Source organism: Psittacula echo (assembly GCF_963264785.1).
Source record: "Psittacula echo genome assembly, chromosome: 1".
Taxonomy (NCBI): domain Eukaryota; kingdom Metazoa; phylum Chordata; class Aves; order Psittaciformes; family Psittacidae; genus Psittacula; species Psittacula echo.
Window position 1 is genome coordinate 62,723,942 of NC_137735.1, and position 23,373 is coordinate 62,747,314.

The window sequence follows — 23,373 nt, forward strand, 5'->3', positions numbered from 1 at the left end:
CTCCTGCAAGTCCATAGCATATTTGCTTTGACTAGTCTTACAGATGCTCGTTCTCATTGTATAGCTCTGGAGTTCGTGAACATGTTGTTCTGTAACAAAATCTAAGTTTTCAGTGTTTTCTATATTAAATTTCTTTTAAAAAATAAAATAAGGCATATTGTTCAGCAGTCTGTTGCCCAACTGTTTTGAAATGAGGGGGATAAAAAGGACATAGAAACTACCAACTCTTACATTGCTGTCTGTTGCCAGTCTCCCTGCACAAGCCTCACAACCACACACACTTAAAGGAAATACCAGCCCCAGTAACCATTTATTTATTTATTCAATCATGGAAGAGTTTTGCCAGTCTATTTGAAGTTGAGAATCCTTGCTAGTACTCCCATCAACTGAGAACATATTCTTCAATTAATTTGCTACTTAAACTAGTTTCAGGAGAACAGGCAAAAATGCCCAAAACCAACCTTTTATTACAGATTTAATGACTCCTTGACTTATAAAATACTGCATGTGTTTTAGTGAGTATATTTTCTTATCCAGCAGTGAGTAAATGAAGCACATAATGAAAATCCATGTCTTACATGGTTAATCACATGCCATACCATGTCTAATTCAGTGACTGGTGCAGAAATGGGCAGGATTTTATGCCTATTTGGATTTACAGTTCTAACAGGTGTTGAATTCTTCAAAAACACTTTACAAACTGATTTCAGTTGTTACAAGAAGTGAAAGATTAGCTTGAAATGCCCAGTTGCTTGTCACTGATTTAGAAGATCAACTCTGGTAGCTGTCTTGTCAGCATATTGTAAGCTGTTAAATGGCGGAGAAAGACAATCTAGCACTCAGTTGCAGATCTGACATCAATTGGACTAGTGATGTTGAGATTAATCTGGAGATTTGAAAAGGCCGATACCAGACCTGCCCTTCTCTTACATCTGTTTAATTATCTGCAATAACTATTTTGTTGTTGAGAGGGTGTATCAGCTGGTTTAGACATGCTGTATCATGTACAGTACTCCATGAGGTCAAAGGAACAGGTCTTTGAAGTTAAGTGTCTCAAATGTGAGCATATAAGAAGCATGTAAGTGTGCTCTCTGCTGCTGTGAATTACAAGCCAGGTGTCCCTCTCATTTGGGAGGTTTAACTGGAAAGGGTTTATCAAAACTGAGAGTGATAAAGACTTCATTTGATGCTTAGGCCACTCCTAATGCTAAAGCGTGTATTGTGGATTCTGAAAATAGCTGGACCTTATGTTTCAAGGCGTGTTTAAAGGCGGAGTGGGGGCGCGGGGAAGAGAAGAGGAAAAAAGTCTGTTAATAAAAAAGTAGGTTGAGCAAAGAAAGAGACATTTTACAAATTGACTGTCTTGCAAATTTGTATATGAGAAATTATTTATGTAATGAAAAATGTTTTGGGGGGCACCTGTGTATCTTGTTGACAGTCATAGCATTGTATCTGCTTAGCTTGGGTAAGTATAATGAAGCGAAGGAAGGCAGAGTGTGAAATGTGTTGATGGGCAGTAGTGCTGGGTCTTAAGTAGTTGCGGACCTAGTTGAGATGCAAAGGGAAATGCCAATTTCAATTGGCAAGAGAGAAAACACAATGGAGGGGGAGGGGGAATCCACATCACTTTCCAGCCACTTATTTCTGTCAGCTATTAAATAATTGGTTTTTTCCCTTTACCAATAACTGTTGAAGAACGATTTTTTTTTTTTTTTTTTTTTTTTCCCCACCTTCTGGTAACCTTTGATCTTTTGGTAGCTGAGAAGGAAAGAGGTCAGGCTTTTGTGGGTCTTGGTGTGGTTTTTCTGGTTTTGTTTCGTTGTATTTTTTTTGGTGTGAGTTGTTTGGCTTTTATTTTATTTTTATTTGGATTGTTCTGTGCTCTTTTTAAGGTATTGATTTTGTGTCATGGAATGAAATGTACATCATTTAAAATCTTTTTTGCTAATGGCTGTGGCTTAAGAGAGAAAACAAAAGTGAAGGAGCTTGAATTGTATCCTATATAGTCTGGGAATTCAAAGTTACCTGCCATCTATATTGTAGAATGGATCCATTTTAGATTTCTACCTGAACTTACTGTCTGTTATAATGTAGTGGGCTTTTTTTTTCATCTTTGGCTACTTGTATCCTGTTAAATCACTTAAAAGACTGTTTCATAAGTCTTTCATTTGTTTGGCAGATGTAGCTAAAGATTATTTTAGTTTTTATTGCATTCAAAACCAGTTCACTGTCTCACTTCAAGTAAGAGCACATTATCTCTGTCTTGGCGCTGCTTGATAAAACTGTGCTCTCACAAGTGTTTTGTTACCAAGTTGCATAGTTCTGGAGTTAACTGGGAAGGCTGGCAGTACTAGCGCAATTCAAAACCTACTGGATAGAAAATTGGCCAGGATCCATATCCTGAATTCCAGTGCTTTAACCTCTTTTGTTTTGTTTTGGTTGGTTGGTTGGGTTTTTTTGTTTTTGTCATTTCCCCCTAATACGTTTCCCTTCCTGCTCTTGTAAATTCTTCTGAAAGCCTGAACAGAAGATTACATGATTATTATGGCTGCAAACTAGTTTCTCGTGCTTCCTTATGATCCCAAGCTATTTGATGCATTGCATCTTCGATACTTTCTTTTCTTAGGTTAAATCTGCATAGTAGGAGCTTTGAGACAGTTGTTTTGGTTTGTGATGCATGCCTTAAGGAAGGAAATGGAGAACAAGTTACTTTCTTCTCATCCTTTGTAACAGCAGATCAGATTCCCCGACTTGTGATGTAGGCAATATGATCTGCTATATTAGTTAAAAGCTACTAAAAGAGGAAGCTAAGAAAATGTCAACAAAATTAGCTTGGCAAAATCAGCCCTTTTTCTAAACTTACAGTTAAACACATCCATTGTACATGGCTTCAGATCGTGAAGACTGTGGACAGAAATACTGTATGTGGATAAATAAATTCAGCCTCTACATCTGTAGGGGACAAATGTATGTTCCAAAGTTTGTTTAAATTAATATTGGTAAGATGTCAGGTAAATGTGGTGGGGTTTTTACTGTCTTAAAACTAAACTGTGTTTTATTTAGTTTAGCTTATATTGACATCCACAGGTTTATCTAACATGCCTTTCAATTTCATTTACTGAAATAGAATAGAAAAAAACCCCTTAGATCTTGTCTTCTGTGTATAATAGAAATACTGCTGTGTATGGCTTCGTGTATTAGGTGGTTTTTAGGGTGGTTTTGGGGGGTTGGGGCTTTTTAAAATAACAGTCTCATTGTTTCTGTAGTATGTTTCAGAATATGAAAAGTTCATAAGTATTTAAAGTCTTAGTCATATAAAACATTCACTTAATGCTAAACCCTTAACATTACTTGAAGGTTCTCTATTTGGGGCTTTTAAGCAGATATCTTGTAATTTAAAATATTTAATTTTTTATGTCAATGGTCTATAAACACAGAACTAGTAAATAATCCAGTAGTTACTAACAAAGTCATTTTTGGAAGTTGATGGCCAACTAAGGTGGTCTTTCTAAAAATGCTTTGCTATATAGTGTGATATTTTCATATGCACATATAATAGGAATGGTCTTCCCATCTTCACATTTCTTTCGTTTGGTATCTGAAATTATTGCCACAACAGTGAAAGGTAGTTGTTCTGTTTGTGGAAGTGGGGTTAGAGATATAGTGCAAAATGGAATTTCTTGAGGATGGGAGGAACTGATAATGCCATTTTCATTCTTAATTCAAATTCTCTTTAATTCAGTTGATGTCAGTCTTCACTACTTTCACCATATGTTCCATTTAAAGGTCTTGCTGGAGGAGTTTTTATCAGCTCATCTTATTTTTAAGTTTACATATTTGATAGCTATTTCACAATATGAGATTTCTAAACTCTTTGGTTTTGAAGTTGGCTAAGCTAAGAGAAGGTGTCTGTAGAGGTAATATCATTTGCCTCATGCCAGGTGTCTTGCTACACTTCCTGGTGACACCATGATCTTGGACATGATTGATTATTTTCACTGCTGTATCAAGCAGATATTTTTGTCATAGCCATTAAAGGGAGTGATTCCAGACTTAAATCTTTTTGTAGCTAGGAGTCAATTGGATTGCTGTGGGGAAGAGGGAAAATGTGTACTGCAGTGTACCGATTGGTAATTAATGTCAGCATGAAATTTAGAATTTCTTTTCTTGACCAAATCCATACAATGTTAGTGCATTTATAAAAAAAATAAAATCCAAGCACCTTGATAAATTCAATAATTAGAAGTATTTGAAGTCACACTGGTGGAGGTCTAGAAGCGTAAAGAAACTTGTATGACTTGTTTGTTGAGCCATGTTTTATTTAGTTTAGCTTATATTGACATCCATAGGTTTATCTAACATGCCTTTCAATTTTACTTACTGAAATAGAATAGGAAAAAACCCCTTAGATCTTGTCTTCTGTGTATACTAGAGATACTGCTGTGTATGGCTTCATGTATTAGGTGGTTTTTAGGGTGGTTTTGGGGGGTTGGGGCTTTTTTAAATATATACATGTATGACAGAGAACTCTGGTTTCCATGAGGAGCTCAGCAGTTCTTTGTGAGAGCTTAAATTGGTTTACCCTTGATGATCAGAGATACTATCCATCAATCACTAATTTCTTATGGACCAATGGGAGAAAACCAGATCAATGAAACACATTTCCAGAAGTCAAAAAGACTGAGCCTCTCTCGTATATTGTAAAAAGCAGAGCAGGGAGAAACCAGTTCTGTACTGTGAATCCTAAGCTTGTCATACTGGCTTTCTGGAAAACACCCTGGCTTTTTAAAATCTGTTAGAAAAACTGTAACAAACTTCTTTGGTTCTCAGGGGATTAAACAACTTGAAATAGCTACTTGAGTACAGTCTGTAGGATGTTTCCGTTTCTAGAATGTTTGTTGCTCTCCATGGCCTCTTTTCCTTTGTAAAGCAAAATTCTGCATAGCAAGTCAAGATATTCAGAAAATTGTGTATGTTAGTCTTAGATTGAAAAATTAATTATTGGGTTCTCTACGGAATGGTTTCTCTTGCACATGTTGGTAGGAGGGGAAACTTTCGGAGCTTCAGGACCTACAAGTTGGGAATGTTTTTCTGGATAATTGTACTACCAAATTATTAATATGGTTTTGCTTTGGCATCACAGAATGTAGAAAGCTTAAAAGCAATTTCTTAGCTTCTCTTGGAGGAAGGGGAGTTGAGAAATTGAAGGACTTACTTGGTAGATCCTTTTACATCTGATACCTGCAAGCAGTAATTTAATACATTTCGTAGGAGATTAGAAGTATTCTAGATTACAAGATAATTGAACAAGCTAGGAACCAGAACTGTAGGAACATCTTGAGCTGATAGGAGAGTGGAAAATTTTGTTAGTGGTGAAGCTGAAAGAGGAAATTATTATTCTGCTGTTGTTGCTTACTGTGTAGAGGAAAAAGAAATACTTGTCCTTTAAATGTATGTTTCCTCAAGTCTTTGATATATATCATGTAGCAGAAAACAGACCAACTGCCTCTTTGCCTGTAGAAAATTAACAGTTAACTTCTGTTTCTACTTAGACAAAAGCTTATGCCTCCTTCAGTGAAACTGAGCTGATTTACTGTTTGAGGCGTAGAAAAAAATATTTTGACTCAAGGAAATGGTCTTTCTTTTGCCTGCCTTAGTTAACTTTTACTTTCAAGGTAGGTTTTGGGGTTTAACACTTTCCCCTGCGCATGTGGCTTGTGTTTCCTCCTTCCTCCCCTCCTACCCTTATTTTATTTTTTTTAGGAGGCCTGTGGCCAGAAGCTTGACAGCAGTGTTATCAGACATCAAAAACACAGCTGGCAGATTATGTATTTGTGCTGTAGGAAATTTTCTGTCACTTTTGGTTGACTGATTTCAGTGCTAGTTTTGCTGTTTTCAAGTGTTATAAGCAGGATTTGAATGGGCAGTCTTAGTAAGGTTTTAGTTTTCTTCTTTGCCTGCTTTCACTGCTGCCTAGAATTATTTTTTTCCTCCTCCCTTTTGAAATATTTTGTTTTCCTTTGGGCCAAAAAAATACTTCTGTGCCCCAGAACTTTTCCATTTTTGTCCAGTTCTATCAGCTACTCTAATAAGAATTTCCTTCTCTACTAACTTTGTCTTCTCTCTTCAGATTATTGCTGTTGCAGCAATGATATATTAGTAAAGCAGTTAATTCCTACAATAGGAATGGAGTTAGCCTTAATGACATGTACGGTAGGAAATGTGATCATTTTATATATCAACTGTAATATAAATGAAACATCCTGAGGACAGGAGTCCTCGTGAGTATTGTAGCAGCTTGCTGGTATGATAATAGCAAGGAATAGTCAATAAAGATAGGTGCTACTCTTTAGTGTGATTAAAATTGAGGTGGTTACTGTGGTTATGAAGCTCCACAAGTGGAAAAGGAAGCATGAATCTATTCGATTAATAATCTGTAGACTGGTTATTAAGCATGCCTTTGAGCAAATAAAGTAACATCAAGCAAGAACATCAAAGAACGTTGCTTTAATTTCATTTGTCTGGTTTTTTTCAAATACAGCTGATCCTACTGCTCTGGGATTCATCATTTCTCCATGGTCTCTCCTGTTGCTCCCATCTGGCAGCATAACGTTTACAGATGAAAAAGTCTCCCAACAAGACCTGCGGGCATTTACAGCACCAGAAGTTCTGCAGAACCATTCTCTATCATCTTTGTCAGATGTTGAAAAGGTAGAGTACCTCTTCCTTGGCAAACAGTAGTTGTCTATTGCTGTTGATCCCTTCACAAAGTAGCTTTAAACTGTCCTTTTTGGCTCCCTATGTTTCTTGATTTGTATGTATAATTCTAGGTTTCTTTTGTGAGAGGAACAGGGATCCTCCTGCTCTTTCTATAGAAGTGGGATAGTGATTATAATTATATGCACTGAAGAAGTGTCTGTGTGTAGGTCCCTGTCACATGTGTGCTACTGGCAGCCATAGTTGGGCAACATCTGCACAGAATAACTGACCATCAGTTAGTAAGCAACATTTTGCCTTCTTTTTCTAAAAAATTACAGCAACACCATGTATTTCAATTTTTTAAAATATTTTTTACAAAATGCATCTGAGAGATAAGCAAGGGAATTTCTCAAGCACAATTCAGGGCTTAAAAAAATGAGTGTTCCTACACTGATCTTGGAAGGAAAAGTTTGTTTTAATTAACCTAAGTATTCCTCAGTTGTGTGCAAAACACAAGTCCTTTCCACCTTCCTTTTTTAACTCTTCCCCAAGGTTAGATGTTGAGGCAGGTAAGGGTTGTATGTGTGATCTTCTCCAGGTCATTGATGTGCCCAGTCAAAATGACTAGCTTCTCAAATCTTTTTCTAACAATAATTTGTTGCAAACGGTAATGCTTTCCCCAGAAAAATATTCCCTTGGCCTTGTCAAAGATATTTAATGTGTGGGAGTAAGAAAGAAACTGAGCCCTATTTCCATCTCTTTGGCGTCTCTGGATCGATAACCCTTAGGGAAGGAAGCTAGCCACAACCACTGTTGTAATCTGGGATCAATTATGACATTGGGAAGAACAGCAATGTACTCTTACTCCAGAGGAAACTGGATTGGCATTGATTGCTGTTGTGTGCACAAGGACTATTGAAACATGGGGGAGGTTTGTGTTGAATTTTTTGTGTTTGCAGCTTTTTTTCTTCTAAACCTTGTATATAGACAGTTTTCTTTAGGACTGTATCACCAAATACCTACCAAAAATCACTGTTCCCTCACTTACTTGCAAGCCCTTCAGACATCCTTTTTGCCCTGCAATATAGTCAAAGTTAATGATATAATAAAATATGTATATAATTTTATCTATGACAAAACTATAAAAAATTAGCAACCTTGGTTGAAAATTTTAATAGAGAAATAAAAATAAATTTGACATCAATGCAAATTCTGGATCAGTTATGTAGGATGCAGCTGCCAAACTCTGTAGTCATACTGTTGGAATTGTTTATCCTCTTTCAAGAGACAACACTGTTGAAGACAGTAATGTTACCTCTAGTGCCAACTCTGAAGTTAATATACAAAACAGGCCTTTAAAATGCCAGAAAACAGTTTTGAACTGACATTGGTGTGACCTTCATTAGAGCTGGTTGCATTCTTTGTTCTGTGCCAGTATTCATTCAGTATGTTACTTTTTTCAATAAACAGAGAACTGTTACTATTAAAAGCCATGCTCTGATACTTCTTTATCTTAATCTTTAGGCAGGAAATACTCAGATGGGCCACTGCGGCCTGTAAACTCCAGCACAGAGCATATCAATAGGCGGCGACCAAATACTGGGCTTCTGCACATAGGCAGCGCTGATTGATCCTCACTGATTGTGGCTGTGTGACTTGATAACAGTATAACCTTGTTTGCTGGGAGCTGATAACAACATTGAGACTCTAGACTGCAGCAACTGTGTTTCTGTTTTCTTTGGGAAACAACTGGATGTGGAAATAGGCAAGCTTTGGCTTTACATAAGCAAATTACTCATACAGTCATGTATAAACTAAATAAAATCCTTTAGCTTGTGCTATTCAGCTTTAGCTTTAGGCTGAAGCTTCAGGCTTTGGGCTTGAGAATAATTAACCTGTATTATGTTTGAACTCTACTTGATTTTCTGTGTGTGTTTTGCACGCACTGGTGGAGGAAATTAACTGTTCTGATAGCCTGGGATGGTACAAAAACATTTGAAGAGAACTTGCTACTACCATTCTTGTTCTTGGTTTAAAGCCTTGTGGAAAATCACACAGCTGTTTTCCCATTGTGGTAGTCATGTCTGGGTGCAGTGAAGATAATCTCAAGATAGGATCTGAGAATTACTCATCCTGCATGTGCTCATATGAGACCCTCCAGTTGTATTCTTATGAATGTGCCATTAAGAATTGAACTCTTTTCATGATGGCCATGCTATATACCAGTACATGTAAAAATAATCTCTAATAATGAATCAGGAAAAATACCAGAGCATCTGTAACACTGGTCTATAATCCCCTGGTTGGGAACTACGCTGTGTAATGCATCTGTGCCAAATGCCTCAAACGTATCAGTCCTTTTGGGTTTATTTGCTTACTTGCTTGTATGGAAGTAGACAGCTACCTGAAACATAGCTTTGTACAAAAAATTTTGTCATATTAGGGCTTGCTTAAAGTTAGTAAGGCTTGTAAGCAGCTTACGTATGCATCGGGGTTTTTTGACTGTCTTTACATTTGTATTAAACTGTGTGTTGGATGGTACACTGGTTATTTGTCTTGGTATGTTGGCTTCTTCTTTCTTGTATCTTGCTTCGCACATGCTGACTGTGGTAATTTTTAACTTTTTCCTATCACAACTTGCTGTAGTTCACTGAATTCATTTACTGGAAATTTTCACTGTTTTCCTTTTTGATTGTTATTCTGAAATCAGACCATGTCAGAAAGCTGCTGAAGGCAGAAAAACATCTTAATGCTTTGTAACACAGTGACAGGGTTGCATTTGTCTTTTGAAGTTATGACTTTACTTGCTAACACAAAGTAACAGTGTATTCAAGTAATACAAAAAGTTATAGTCAATGAATACCCTTTTGATTCCTAGACACAGTCAATTTGAATACAAAATAATCTGAGGTAGCTGCAAGCTCATTGGAAATAGAGTAAGCAAACCATACAGAAAATTATAGTGAAAGATAAGAGATAGGACAAGAGGAAACAGCCTCAGGCTGTGCTAGGGGAGGTTTAGGTTGGATCTTAGGAAAAATTTCTTAACCGAACGGGTGGTCAGGTATTGGAACAGGCTGCCCAGGGTAGCGATGGAATCGCCATCCCTGGAAGCATTCTTAAGCTGTGTAGACAAGGCCTTCAGTGACATTATTTAGTGATGGGTTTGGCAGTCCTGGGATAAAGGTTGGACTTGATGATCTTAAAGGTCTTTTCCAATCTCATTCATTCTGTGATTCATTTTGGAAATTAATTTGATGTTTGATATTCTGTGGAAAATATTAAAAGTATCAAAATAGAAAAATAAGCTAGAATTTTTGAAGAGATGCTTTTATTTTGAAAGCTGTTTACAGTAGCATGTTTTAGTCTAGAGGTCTGATTTGAAGGGTTGTATGGTAATATTTTTGTTGAGGATGATGCACTTCTTGGTTGTTGAAAACACCTTCCATTATGTTGAAGCTTAGAATCATAGAATGACAGAATATCCTGAGTTGAAAGGGACCCATGAGGATTGTAGAGTCCAACTTCAGACTCCACAGAGAGCAATCAAAAAGTTAAATACATTTAAGAGCATTGTCCAAATGCTTCTTGAATACTGACAAACTTAGAACCATGACCAGTTCTCTGATTAGAATTAATAATTTTGATAACAGACTTTTTAATTGCTTTTTTTGCATTTCTGGGTGACAGGAGGAGTTGGGGGGCTTTTTTTTGGGGGGGGGGTTGTTTGTTGTTTTTCATTGTTGTGTTGGATTTTTTTCACAACCAGATATGGAACAATTTTCTCAGTATTTAAAAGATAATGTTTCTGGTTGAATGGGGTGATGGTATTAACTGAGAACCCTTGAGTTACAGTGTCTGTGACTTCTGTCCTATTCTGTTCTTTGTATGGAATAGAGAGACCCTGCTTTGGCCAGTGCTTTCTTTCTGGGAGAGGAGGTTGAAGGATGGGTGAGCCCTTGTTAGGTACACAGTGCTGGCTACGTATTTGTGTCTAGCATACAGCTGTGTTTCAGTGTTTGTCGGATGACTGGACTGTACCGGTGAGTAACCGTGTGTCAGCAGTATCTGGTATATCACTGCCTTATCCTGATGGAACCTTTCTGTCCTGCACTGACTCATATGCTATGCTAGATAGAGACCGTCTGACAAGATTTAAATGGCAGAAGTTTAGGACCGGAGTGCTTCTCAAAGTACGTTGAATTCCAATTTTCTATGAATAAAGCATGTTGAATTTACTAGTGCAACTTTAAGACATGTTGCTTCCAAGTGTATTTAGTAATCCCTTCCTTACCCTGTTACAAAGCTGTGCTGCTCTTCCAAATTCATAAAAAGGAAACTTTTTTTCTGCTTTACAACAGAAATATGAAAATACATCATACTTGTGTTTTGGGGTTAATTCCTGGCACAGTGGAGTAATGGTATAATGTCTTTCAAATGGAGTGGTCTAAAATGGAAAATATTTATGCATCATCCTTTTTCTGAGTCTTTGAGAATATATTTTGTTGTCTTGAGCAGGCTAAGAGATTTCTCAGTACAAAGATGAATTCTCCTGTAGGACCTTAAGCTATGCCTAGATGATTGATTTTTAACAACTCCATGTATTATAATATGAGAAGAAGAAAATTATTATTCTAATTTTGTAAGTTCTGTTGAGACCATCCATTACATTTGTATACTCAATTTACACTTAATTTTTTTAAATCTCTATATGAAGTACCCGAGTCTGGACAGATCTTGTCAATACATATTTCTAGGACTTAAGTTAGATGTTTTGCTTTTAGTTAGCAAAGAGGCTGACTTAGGCAAATTGCTTTTAATTTATTGCTGCCCCTGTAATTGCTGTTCATCACCTGCACAGTTATCTAATAAGCTTGTTGCTTTAAGTAGCACAAATTTAAGTAGTACAAATATTACTAATAACTTGGTAGAAAGAATTATCACTAGTGTATGTTACTTACACAGTACAGAAAAACTGCCTTTTTTCTGCACTTGTTTACCTGTTCGGTTTTCACAGTTACCTACAGGGGAAGTATGTGTTTGTGCTCTCAATTCTGCAGTATTTAAAGGTTTTATACCCTGTCCTGATGGGCTAATTATGTTAAAGATATATTAATGTCATTAATGCTGATATTAATCATTAATTGTGCATGTAATGATTAATGTATTTTAAAGTGTCAATAATAGGTTACGGTGACTGCTTTCTATGTTGATGCTTTTATGTTCGTTCCTTTTTTTCCTTTATCCCAGTCTTGGGGATCTCTTGACAGTAGTAGCCTGCTGTTTGATTCCTGCTAAGGTCTGCCTTGCGTTTAGATTAAAATTTAAGGACCCTTGGACAAAGCAATAGAGTGTGTACCCCACACCAGGCTGATAAAAGGGATTACATGTGCTTGTGGCTTCAAAGTGAGATGAAAGCTTAAAACTGAACAGAGAAGACAGAGGCACTGGTTAGATGCAGTATATTTATTTCATAGCAGTAAGCAAAGGAGAAAAAAAATTCGAAAAACAAGTGAGCTTAAATACCAGGACTAAATGATACTAAATACCAGACAAAATGATGCTGTTAGTTGTTCTGTTTTAAAGCTCTGCTTTGCATTTCAAGTCCTGTTCAATGAGTTTATGTCTCGTGCCTTATGACAGGTCCATATTTATTCTCTCGGTATGGCACTCTTCTGGGGAGCTGACCATGAAGTTCCTCAAAGTCAGGTAAGTTTAGCTTTCATTTTGTTTAATATTGCAACTTCAGACTTGATAGTTTGACTGAATATGCATTTAACACGTAGGGTGTCATAATGAGACACTGCAGAGGAAGATTTCTTTCCTGTACTTGGAACTTTTTCCTGTGGAGTGTGTGAGGGTGGTGGTATCTTGCAGAAGGAAGGCGCTGATACTACCTTTCTGTTAGTTTCCATGAAGATATATCTGGGCTAGTTTATCCTGTAGTGTCACAGGGTAAAAGACAACAGCTGAAGCTGCTAACAAAGGAGAAAAATATTTGTTTTGGTTTAGGCTTAGATAAAAACAAATCTTTAAATACTTTACTAATAATACAGCAACTTGTTCTCTATGCTGCTGCTTCAGTGAGTCTGGACTTGGCACATAAAGATACTTACGTTACACAATGGCCAAGAAAGGGTATGATTTGTTTGGAAGAGGGAGTAGACTCTTGCTATTCACTTGTCAGTCAATGCTAACACAGTTGCAAACTGCTTAGAGATGAGTGTTACTGCTCAATGGGATTATTTCACACACCCAGCAGAACTCTTAGGCTGGCTCTACAAAACTGACTGAAGATGATGTGATTCATCATCTTCCTGGGTGCTCCTTCCCTGCCCCCAAATAAACATTCAGAAGTCAGTATGCAGAAGAGTGAACATAAGATGAAATGCATCCAAAAAAGTGTTTCATGATGGACTTGCAGTTGCGGGATTTGGCAGAGCATGGTGCAGCTCAAGGAGCTGTTTCTGTTTCATACTTGAGTTCAGTCCCACTAGTTGATGTTATGTGTAAGGGTAAGGAAGAAACTTTTGAAAGGCTCTTTGGCAATGTAAGTGTTCAGTTCCTAGTGCTAGTTGGGTTCTCAGTTATACTGATTTGGAAATAGCTGCCCAAATGCAAAAGTCAGAACAATTGAAGCGATGACTGTTTTAAGGGTACTTATTTACAATGCCTACACTGCCTGTCCCAAGAGCCCTAATATTTTCTTAGACTGCTATGCCCTTTCTTTGCTCTCCCATCTTGTAGGAAATGAAAGGAGCACTATTCAGCTGTAGTGAGTGATTGAAGGTAGGTAAAGGCAGGTGTTGAACAGAAAGTTGGCATGAATTTTAGTCATCCCTTTGCTTTGTTTCTTCCTTTTGTGTCAGGTTGTAGCAACAATTTCACAGTAATGCAGTGGGAAGGAGTACTCTACTTTTTGATATAATAATATTTTTCTAAAAGACAGTGAGGTGAGGTATGCCTGGAAAGAAAGAGAGAGTAGAAGTCTAGAATTTACCTTTGGGATGTGTCATGTGCTGCATGTGTCCAGTGGCGTTAGTGGGGGCAAAAGGACAGTCTGCATATGGCATTACTTTTAACTGTTAAATTGCACATTCAGATTTTCCTGTATTTAAGGGGGTTTTTTTCCATATTTGTCTGCCTGTGTTGGCTAGTGAGCTGCTTCTCTGCTGGGAGTGTGGTTGAATATTGAGTGATTTTTGCGACTAGTTAAAAGTGCTAAACAGAGAGATGGGAGAAGCCTGTGTTAATTGAACAAGGGTCATCCAGAACCCTCTTCTTTATTTATTTTTTTTTTAAGGTACAGCTTAAGAGTACTAATACAGGGAATATTGGCAGATTGTAATGGTTTGAAGTGCTCTCTGATGCAAAAAGCACAACCATGCTTGTACTTTGTGGGTAACCACCCACTTTGGGATAGTTGCGGATCAGAAAGTCTCAAGTGCCTGCGGCATCTGGGAACAAATGTTATTGCTCATTATTGCATGCCCTGAGGAGTGATATTCCACATACATGCTGGATTAGCTGAATGGGTAGAGGAGAATTAATTCTAGATGGTTCTTAACTGTATGGGTGTTGTCTTGCAACTGTGAAGCTTTGCTTCCTTAACTAGTGGCTTTCCTGGTTTATTCCTTATTTTTTTGGTTGGTACTGTTTGCTGATGTCACTGCACTTTGGAAATGCTAACACAGCTGCTGCAAAATGTTGGTGAGGTGAGGAACTGTAGAAAATGAGCAGAGACAGTTATGAAATTGCAGAATGTTCAAAAACAGCAGAGAAAATTTTCTCTGAACCTTTCTGCCAATCATTAAGTCCTTGAGAAAGGGAAGCATTAGTGACTTGAACTTACAGATCAGGCAGCTGGTTTTAGCCAGTTTGTTGTAGAGTAAGAATCTAATCTACATGATGAATGCCTATCCTGATCTACAACTGCTATTTTTTCACCACCTAGATGGTGACTTTCAAACTGGTATTCAGATAATATAGGCAAGTAAGTCTCATAAATGGTTATTTTACTGTGCTGAATGTCTTTTGTCTCGGTGTATACCACAAGTCACTGATAAAACTGGTTCTCCTATCTCTCCTGTGTTTGTTTGTCACTAGCCTATCAAACTTGGAGATCATCTCAACAGCATACTCCTCGGCATGTGTGAAGATGTCATTTATGCCCGTGTATCTGTACGGACTGTTCTGGATGCTTGCAGCGCCCACATAAGGAACAGTAACTGTGCCCCTTCTTTTTCATACGTGAAACAGTTGGTCAGACTGGTTCTGGGAAGCCTGTCTGGGGTAAGTCTCTGTCAGCATTTGAAGAATAATAGAGATGAGCAGGAAGAGAGCAAAGCTGGTAATTCAGAGTCACTCTGCAGTCATTCTTCCTCTTGTTTTATGATGTTGCAATTTTGATAAGGGTGAGTGTTGAAAGGAGAGAATTCCTTTTCTCCCCCTGTAACAATTTGTGCACTCGACAGTTCCTCCTGGAATATGTATTCATGACTGCTGTTTCTGAGGAAGGTAGTTTTGTGAACTGTTCGTCTTCATTGAAAGTAACGTAGGGAAAAACGGGAGAACAAAAACCATGATGAACTCTGGGGCAAGCCTTAGCATTGTTGCTACTTGAAATGCTTCAGCAATGATTTCTGTGAATTTTGTTTTTTAAAGCTATGCTTGACTTTTGGAGAGTTGTTTATTAACAGGAAGAGGTACATTTTAGGCAGTGTGCCAGTTCTCTTGCAGTTCTGCTTTTGGATATGATAATTGTGGAGGATGTTACTGTCTAATGATGACAAGTGCATTAAACTGTTTTCAGAAGTAAAAGGAACTACATGAACTCAGGTTGCAAAGTTACTGTTCCTGACAGGCAACCTCTCCCTTCACCTAAACCATTGCAACATAACTTCAGAATAGTTAAATAATTTCAAGGCTCTGAGTAGGAAGGAAGGCCATCAATTATTGATACTGTTACATTGTTCTGTGACCAATACTTGCTTTCCTTCTGTTCTGTTTATAATTAGAAGAAATAATGAGCTGTTTATTACTGCTGGAATGATATTCCATGGTGGTCCTGAATTTTATCTGGCTTTATATCATTGAAACTCCTTTTTTTATCTCATAGGGGATATGTGAACGTAAAAATTGGTGTCTAGAGAGACAGCACTGTAATTGCAAGAAAAATGTTTGACTTGCTAATGCTTCCTTGTAAAAAAATAATTGTTAAGATCTAATAGTTAGACAGTTGTTCATAAATCTGGTTTGGAAACACTTGCATGAGGTGAGAGGTCCCTGCATTTGTCTAGTATTTGGCAGCAGCTGATTACGACAGGCCTCTGGAAATAATGCTGAGCCTGAGCTCCACAAAGCATTGTCTAGTCTGTGAGGTTATGTCTGTCAGTCCAGTGCTCCTCTCTGTAATATCTGAAGTCCTGTGTAGTTGCCAAGAAAAGCAAGTCTGTCATTCAATGAAATAAAGGCCTACAAGGCCTTAATCAGTGAAGCTATTAAAATAAAGATCCAAACCTAAAATCGGGCCACACGCTACAGAAAAGGCCACTATGGAGAGTGAGGCATCAGTCTCCAAGTTCCTAAAGGCCCTTTCTGCTTGGCAAATATTTCACTTTTCCTCATCTTGTTCTTATCAGTAGGCTTTCAGAGGGAGTGTGACATTAGTGTGACAGAATAATATAGACTGACCTGCCAAAGACAGCAATAGTGGTCCCAAATGTACGTACTGAATCCAGCTACTGCGTTCCTGCCTCCTATACCATGCTCATAATGAAAGAGCAGGACTACTGGCAGTTATCCAGTGCTGAAGTTTTGCTAACCTTATCGGTTTCCTCTACCAGTAACCTAATTCATAACGTGTTGCTGCATTGGCTTTGCAAGAAGACAAGAACAAAACAGCCAAATAAAACTAAGAGTTGACAGAATAACAACGACATAGCTGTGCTGCTGTGTTTTCATACACTTCAGCTAGCCATCCCTGCTGTTTTTAATGTTTAGTCCTCTGTATGTGTGCTGGAATTCTTAAGTTAATAAGAAAAGCATATAAAATTGAGTTTTTAGAACCAAAGTACAGCTTGCTATTCTAAGATCAGCATGCCTCCTGTCTTGCGTGGCTTTATCAAAGGCTAGAGAGATCTTAGCTCTGTAACTGATCAATTGGTGCTCTGTAAAACACAGCTGAGGCTGTGAGAGGCCCTGTTTGAATGTTTTCACTTTCCATGTTCCACACTTTGAAAAGGGCAATATAGCACAAGACCAATTCTGTCTGCTTAATGTTAATTGAGTTGCATTGTAACTGTAATGGATAGAAGGCTGCTTGATTTCTCCTTCCCACCTCCCAGCTAAGCCACTGTCCGAGTTAAGCCAAGTCCCAGCATATCAGAAGATCTCACTAAAGATTCTTTGTTGTAGCAAATAAGCTCTTCTTTGAATGATTGTACATGTGGGAAAATGCCTTTTTTTTTTTTTTTTTTTTTCTTTTAGAGAACTAGTGATTAAGAAAATAAAAAGTTAAAAGTCTGGGACTAGTTAAGCCTCACACACAGAAGGAACGTGCCTGAGGGGCTAAAGAATAGGCTACTGACAAATGCATGAAGATTTTGCATGTGTAGTAAATTGTGTGAGGTATCAACCTAAAACTACCAAGTACAAGAGAGTTCTTCCTGTTACACAGAAAGCTCATCTTACCAATCCCAAGCTCCACTCATGTTGCAGCTGTGGAACATGGTTTTTGAGTGTCTCTTCAGTTTGCTATAGGGGTGGGATGTATTTAAGTTACAAACTTAATTTACACATAGTGGAAAAAGGTAGGCCAAATATGTAGTAAAAATAATGCGTGGATTATTTAAATATAGATAATTCTAGGGGGTCTTCTCACTGATGAATGTGTTTTTTATGAAAAAATTTGAACTTCCACTAAACTGTTTGGCACTGACTTATATTGTGCGTTTACATAATGGAAACTTATTGTTGACATCTTTCAATATTTGTGTTACTGGTTGTTTGGGTTTTTTTGCAGGTGGATCAGCTTTCTTGTAATGGCGATAGAAAATTGCAGCCAGACAGAAGCCAGGCTATTCGAGAGAGGCTGAGGGGAAAAGGACTTCCCACAGGTAAGTACTTTACTGCAGTAAGGGTTATGGCAATAAATACAGCTCTGTGGAAGACCAAGCTTGGGTTGATTTGTGCAGCCAAAGAAACTGAATATAGGAGGACATGCTGACATTCACAGAACTATGATGGTTCAGTGTCTAGCTGACTGTTGGTGATGGTGACATGAAATAATTGTTTCAAGAAAAAACATGTCTTTTTCCAGTTCAGTCCTGATGGTAGGAATAGGTTTTAAAGGCTCTTGGCCAAAAGTTCTGTTTCTGGAGAAAGAGAATCTTTAGCAGAAGCTAGGTCAGCTAGAGGAACAAGAAGCAGCTTTTCTTAGTTCCCTCTTTTGGACTCTGCTTTCTGTGTATAGAGAAGCACACAGCCTCTTTCCCTGCTTTCCAAGCAGACCTGGACTCTTTCTCTGCATGCAAAACTTTTTATCTCCAACTTCTTTTTTCCATCACAGTTCTGCTGTGCTTTGACGGTGAGGTGGATATGGAGACCAGGTAGGGTTGTACGATTACTTCAGGGAAGTAAGGAAAGAGTGAACTGGAGTGAGGTGGGGAAAGGCAGGCGCAGGGAGGAGGTAGACTGTGGCTGTTGCCATTGTGGAGGAAAAAGGATAGAGTGATGTAACCCCTGACAGCTGATGCATGACTTCATTAGATGTCCTTGTTTAAGGTCAGTGGGAGCATCAGCTTTGTGCTAGGCTTCTTGGACAAGAGGATGTGTTCTTCCAAAGACTGGTCTCATATTTCTCTGGAAGAATTAAGGAGCTGGAAAAGAGCATTTTATAATGCATCAGATGGGACCACTTTAAGTAGTTATAATGAAGGCAGTGAGATGTGATAATGAGGTGAGGCCATTCTTGCCTAAAAATGTTCATCTGTAAATGGAGTATGTTGGTGGCGGAATACTACATCACCCACAAATACTCAACACTGTAACTCTTAACAACACAGGGTTTTCATCTGTCCCACATTAGCTGTCTTTCTATTTACCATCACTAAACTTGGAACAAATTGTATTGTTGATGTGCTAAAGTTACTCCTCTATTCCTCAGTTTTGTGTCAAGCAACGGTGCAGTGAATTGCAGAAACCAGAATTATCTATGGAATTCTTAGTGGCAATACAAACTGCAAATTAGACACAAGTCTGGCAAGGCATTGTTGGTTTTCCTTTATTGAATCTTTTGAGATGTGTCCTAGATTAGGCTACTTTTTGATATAAAAACCTTATGTCAGTGGTTGTCAGCCCTTCCAGTACAGCACTATGTATTTAGGAACAGTTTCTGGTACAAGCTGTCTCTTCGTTTTCTGGCACCACTGCACTGTTCTGACTGCTTTCTCAAGAGGCTTTGTTTTCTTACTGGCTTTTTTTCTTCTTTTTCAGAATATTTCTGTAGCAGTAGGAAGATCTGTAGGAATACAGGGTTTTGGACTGAATTGATGTAGTTGACTCTGTAAAGCATGTAATGCCTTTCTTTTCTCAACCTCCTAAGCTTTCTTAAAACGAATTCTTTCCCTGGTTCCCACCAATTTTATAAGGGTTGTAGCAGAACCATATTGTTCTGATTGTTAAATTTTTAGTTTATTCTTTAGCTCTATTCCCAATTTTCAGTGCTGTCAGATTCACAGGTTTTTTACATGCCTATTCCTTGCCTTTTTTTTTTTTTTTTATCCCCATAACTTTATTTGAGCACAGTACCACTTGGCTACATTTCCATACCCTCTTTCCATCATCTGTTCTGGTTTTTTATTCCATGATTATAATAAACTGCATGTTTTGGTAATGGTCAGAATATTTGCTAAGTTTTGGAGACTTAAGGTTGTCTTTAAACTCTGGTCTCACTGCATTAGCAATCTTGATTATTCTTTTTTTTGTTGTTTCTAGTTTTGTTTTCACTAGTACAACTGAACAGTCTTTTGCTGGTTTGCTTTTCATTTTCTTAGAAAATCCTTAAATTCTTTTTTTAAATGTTTGTGTGGTTTGAGAGGTCTTGTTTGTTCATTTATTTTCCTAACCCACAACTTTAAGCTTTTAGCAGATAATTCTCTCTACCAAAGTAATGTTTGCCCCCAAAGTCTGAAGTATATCGTAACAACAAAGCTTTTGTTTTAGGTTCTACTAAATTTTGGAGATGAATGTAGTAGCTCCAGCCAGTATCTCCATGGTTTTCTGGCTCAGTGTTAGGGTGAATAACATCCCTGTAATGCCTGAAACTTTCTCTGAGGAGTATGTCTTTGACTTAAAGGGTATAGACTAGGTGATCTAATTGCTGCTTTTCTACTGTATCCTCCAACTTGAAAAAAGTGTCACGGCTAGAATATTCTTTCCTCTTATCCTTGTTTTTTTTTAATTGTTTAGTATTTATGACTTTGCTTGTGAGATGGTTCAAAGGTGTTGCTGTTTATTTTGATTTCCATAAATTTCAGTTAGGATGCAGTTTCTGAATCTCTGAAGGGTTGTGGAGCTGAATGCTTGTCTTGCTGTTGGTGTGCTCATTTGCCTTCTGCTCTGCCTAGGATTTCCAAAGTGCCAAGTAGAGCAGGTTCCCTGCAGTGTGTGCACTTGTGAAATCACTGGGTCAGGAAACAACAACCAGTGTTAAGGGTTCTCTGAGACTGAGGAGTCCACTTGACACAGCTGCTATCGACCAGTAAATTCAGCACAAGGTTTTAAGCAACTTCAGTCAAAATCACTTTTGTGAACAGTTTCTCTTTTTAGGTAACATTGTCTGAAGAGATCTAATTAAATATAATCTTTACTTAAATAATCTTTGTGAAATGAGTGAACTTGATAACCTCCAGACTATGAAGTTGGCTGAATAGTCCTCATCCTCTAACTGCTGTTTCTCTTAAGTTGATTGAAATTGCATCCATGCAGAGTGTTGCAGATAACGTGTGGCACCACAGGTAATGAATGTTTGTCCATCACTGTTCCGGTGCAAACATTATTTTTCTCTCCATCACTCCAAGCCTGGTCCTGAAGGTACAAATTTTTAATGAGATGCTCTCGAATACTTGATTTTTTTCCTATTTTTTTTGTCAAGATGAACTGTCAACAAGCAAAAATATTTTTCAGTTACTGTGTGGGTTTTATGCTGCTTTGGTGTTATGCTTCTTCCCCCTATCCCTAGAAGTAGAAAATATTTTTCTGTGTTCTGTTATTTGAGTCTTTATTTTCAGAAAGTAAGATAAATTGCAGTCATTTTTTTTATTTTGTTTTTGATGTTCTGCCTGTCCTGCTTTCACTTAACCTGTCTCAGTTTCTCTGTATCATCTGTGGAACTCTTGTTATTATTCTCCTTTTCCCTAGAGGGTTTACAACCCCCTTAGCTTCCCCAAAGCCTTTGCCAATTCTACTTCCGTTATTAATCCCATTTCGTGGCATGTCTTAATGGCACCATCTTCTCTATATTTTGACCTTAGATACATGCCTTGATCTGCACTTCACTGAGACCTCAGGGAATATGGAGTATCTGTAAAATACGAAAACAAAGCAAAACAAACTCCCCCCAACTCCGAAACAAACCAGCTCTAGCTGTTTTCAGTTCCACTAGTGTGCTTATGTATACTGAGTTATATATCTGAAAGTTAGTGAGTGTCTGATGTAAAGGAGACACAGCTCGCATTTGATTCAGGGCAATTTAATGCTTGGTTATTTCTTTTTCTGTAATGGTGTGCTGATTTGCTCATGCAAATTTTGTCAGTAACAGCACGCACCAGTTGCACTGGGGACTCAGCTTTTGGATTTCTGGAAAAGTGAGCTGTGGAATGTAATACTACTTTTACCAATTATAACCTCGTTGATTGAGGGGCCACAAGTAAGAGACCAGATGAAGGTTTAAGAAAAATATGAAATGTAAAAGTTTAAAAAGAACAAACAAACAAACAAACAAAAAACTAAGGAAAGCATAGAGTCCTTTTTTCCTCTGCTGAGACTGTACTATTCTGCTGCTGTGTGCAGTTGAAATACACACCTCTTATTCCAACTGCAAAATGGCAAACGCTTAGAAAGGTAGGAAGCTGCCAGGCAGGATTATGATTCTGAGCCAACTATCCTTCTAGTAAGTCAGATGTTATGTCAAATGATAAATGTTTGGGTTTAACTTCCTCTGAGAAGACATTTAGGATCCAGTTTAGCACAAGGACAGGGGAATGGGGGCGCACATAAGGACATATTTTATCAGTCATTTTACCAGCATATTTAAGGAACTATATATAGTGAGTAGAAGTTTTCCCTGGAGAGGACAGAAGGCTTGACTGAGGTTATGTTCTGTTGAATCATTCTGAAAAAGAGAATTTTCAGTGAATAGAATAGCAGTCATATGGAGAAAAAAACAGCATAAAGGAAAGGCATTTATTATGAGCTTAAAGAGTATCAGAATGTTACTATGAGTATCTAACTTAAGATAGCTGATAAATCATGCTCAGTTCATGAATATAGGGATGGTTCAGCAAGAGATGTGCTCCTAGTTGCATAGTAGCCAACTAATACCTTAGATATTTGTAGTCTTTCAAAAATGCTAAGATTTTTGCTTTACGTCTTTGAAAATCATTAATGTCAAGATCAGTTTTCCATACTGTGGTCATCAAAATTATAATTGCTGGGACTTTATTGTTGTCTTAGGACAAATGTTTTGAAATACTTTCCCACTTCACATGTTTAAACTGGATATTTTGGTCTCCTTGCATACCAAGTTTGGATATTCTCAGCTATTCATTTCCATCTTTATGTCTTGAAGATAATTATTAAGTAATAGCTTCATGTTAATATTCTCCCCAATTAAATTTATTTTTGTCTCTTTCATGACTCACTTTCTGTGGCCATCTTGATGAATGAGCTTTATGGTACGGCTGACTGCAGAAGTAATTTATTCTCAATTAATAATACAGAATGTTTGCTTGTAGTCAAGTCATACTCGAAACGCATTATTTAGGAACTGACTTAGCCAGCAGAAATGGAAGTGATAAAACGTGGTGTGAGTCATCTGAACCTATGAGTGTTATTTAAGTTTCATACTCAAAGCACTTCAGACAGTAAGACTCTTTACTTACAGAACTATTTGTGGAAGTTGCTTGATGAAATTATTTTGGTGTGACGGAAGATCAAGTAACTTTCCAACTCCTCCAAACATAAAGCAAGAATTAATTCACGGTGTTACTCTTTGCCACAAACCATGGCGCTCACCCTTCAAAAGAATGCACAGTCTATTTGAAGCCCAGTTGGAAACTCCACGACTTGTACTGCATGGCAGCCTGCTTCCCAACCCTCTAGTAATTGAAATCCTGCACCTCTTGTGTTTATTTACAAAGTTCCAACTTACATTGATGATTTGTGAACACCAAGGACAGCCCTTTGTGGAGATACTTTGTCTTTCGAAGAGCTCTAACTAGCACATGTCTTGGCTTTGCTTTCCTACCATGAGGGTCTCTGATTTTAACTTGACTTGTGCAGTATGGTAGACTGTTATGAGTTAACCTTGTACATGACAGTACTGCAATTGTATCCTGCAAAATTCTGACCTTCATCCCTGCCAAAAGAATATATGCCACATGAATAAAGGCT

At 37.7% G+C, this 23,373-nt stretch overlaps 1 protein-coding gene across 1 annotated transcript in view; it reads left to right on the forward strand.

Annotated features, from left to right (window-relative positions):
* The window catches only part of PTPN13 (protein tyrosine phosphatase non-receptor type 13), a 93,760-nt gene that overhangs the window by 2,322 nt on the left and 68,065 nt on the right, over positions 1-23,373 (forward strand). Inside the window, exons 2-5 of the mRNA XM_080621128.1 lie at positions 6,542-6,711; positions 12,343-12,408; positions 14,806-14,991; positions 17,723-17,816. Coding sequence (XP_080477254.1) covers positions 6,542-6,711; positions 12,343-12,408; positions 14,806-14,991; positions 17,723-17,816 — 516 coding nt within the window. The remainder of the gene's footprint in view (positions 1-6,541; positions 6,712-12,342; positions 12,409-14,805; positions 14,992-17,722; positions 17,817-23,373) is intronic.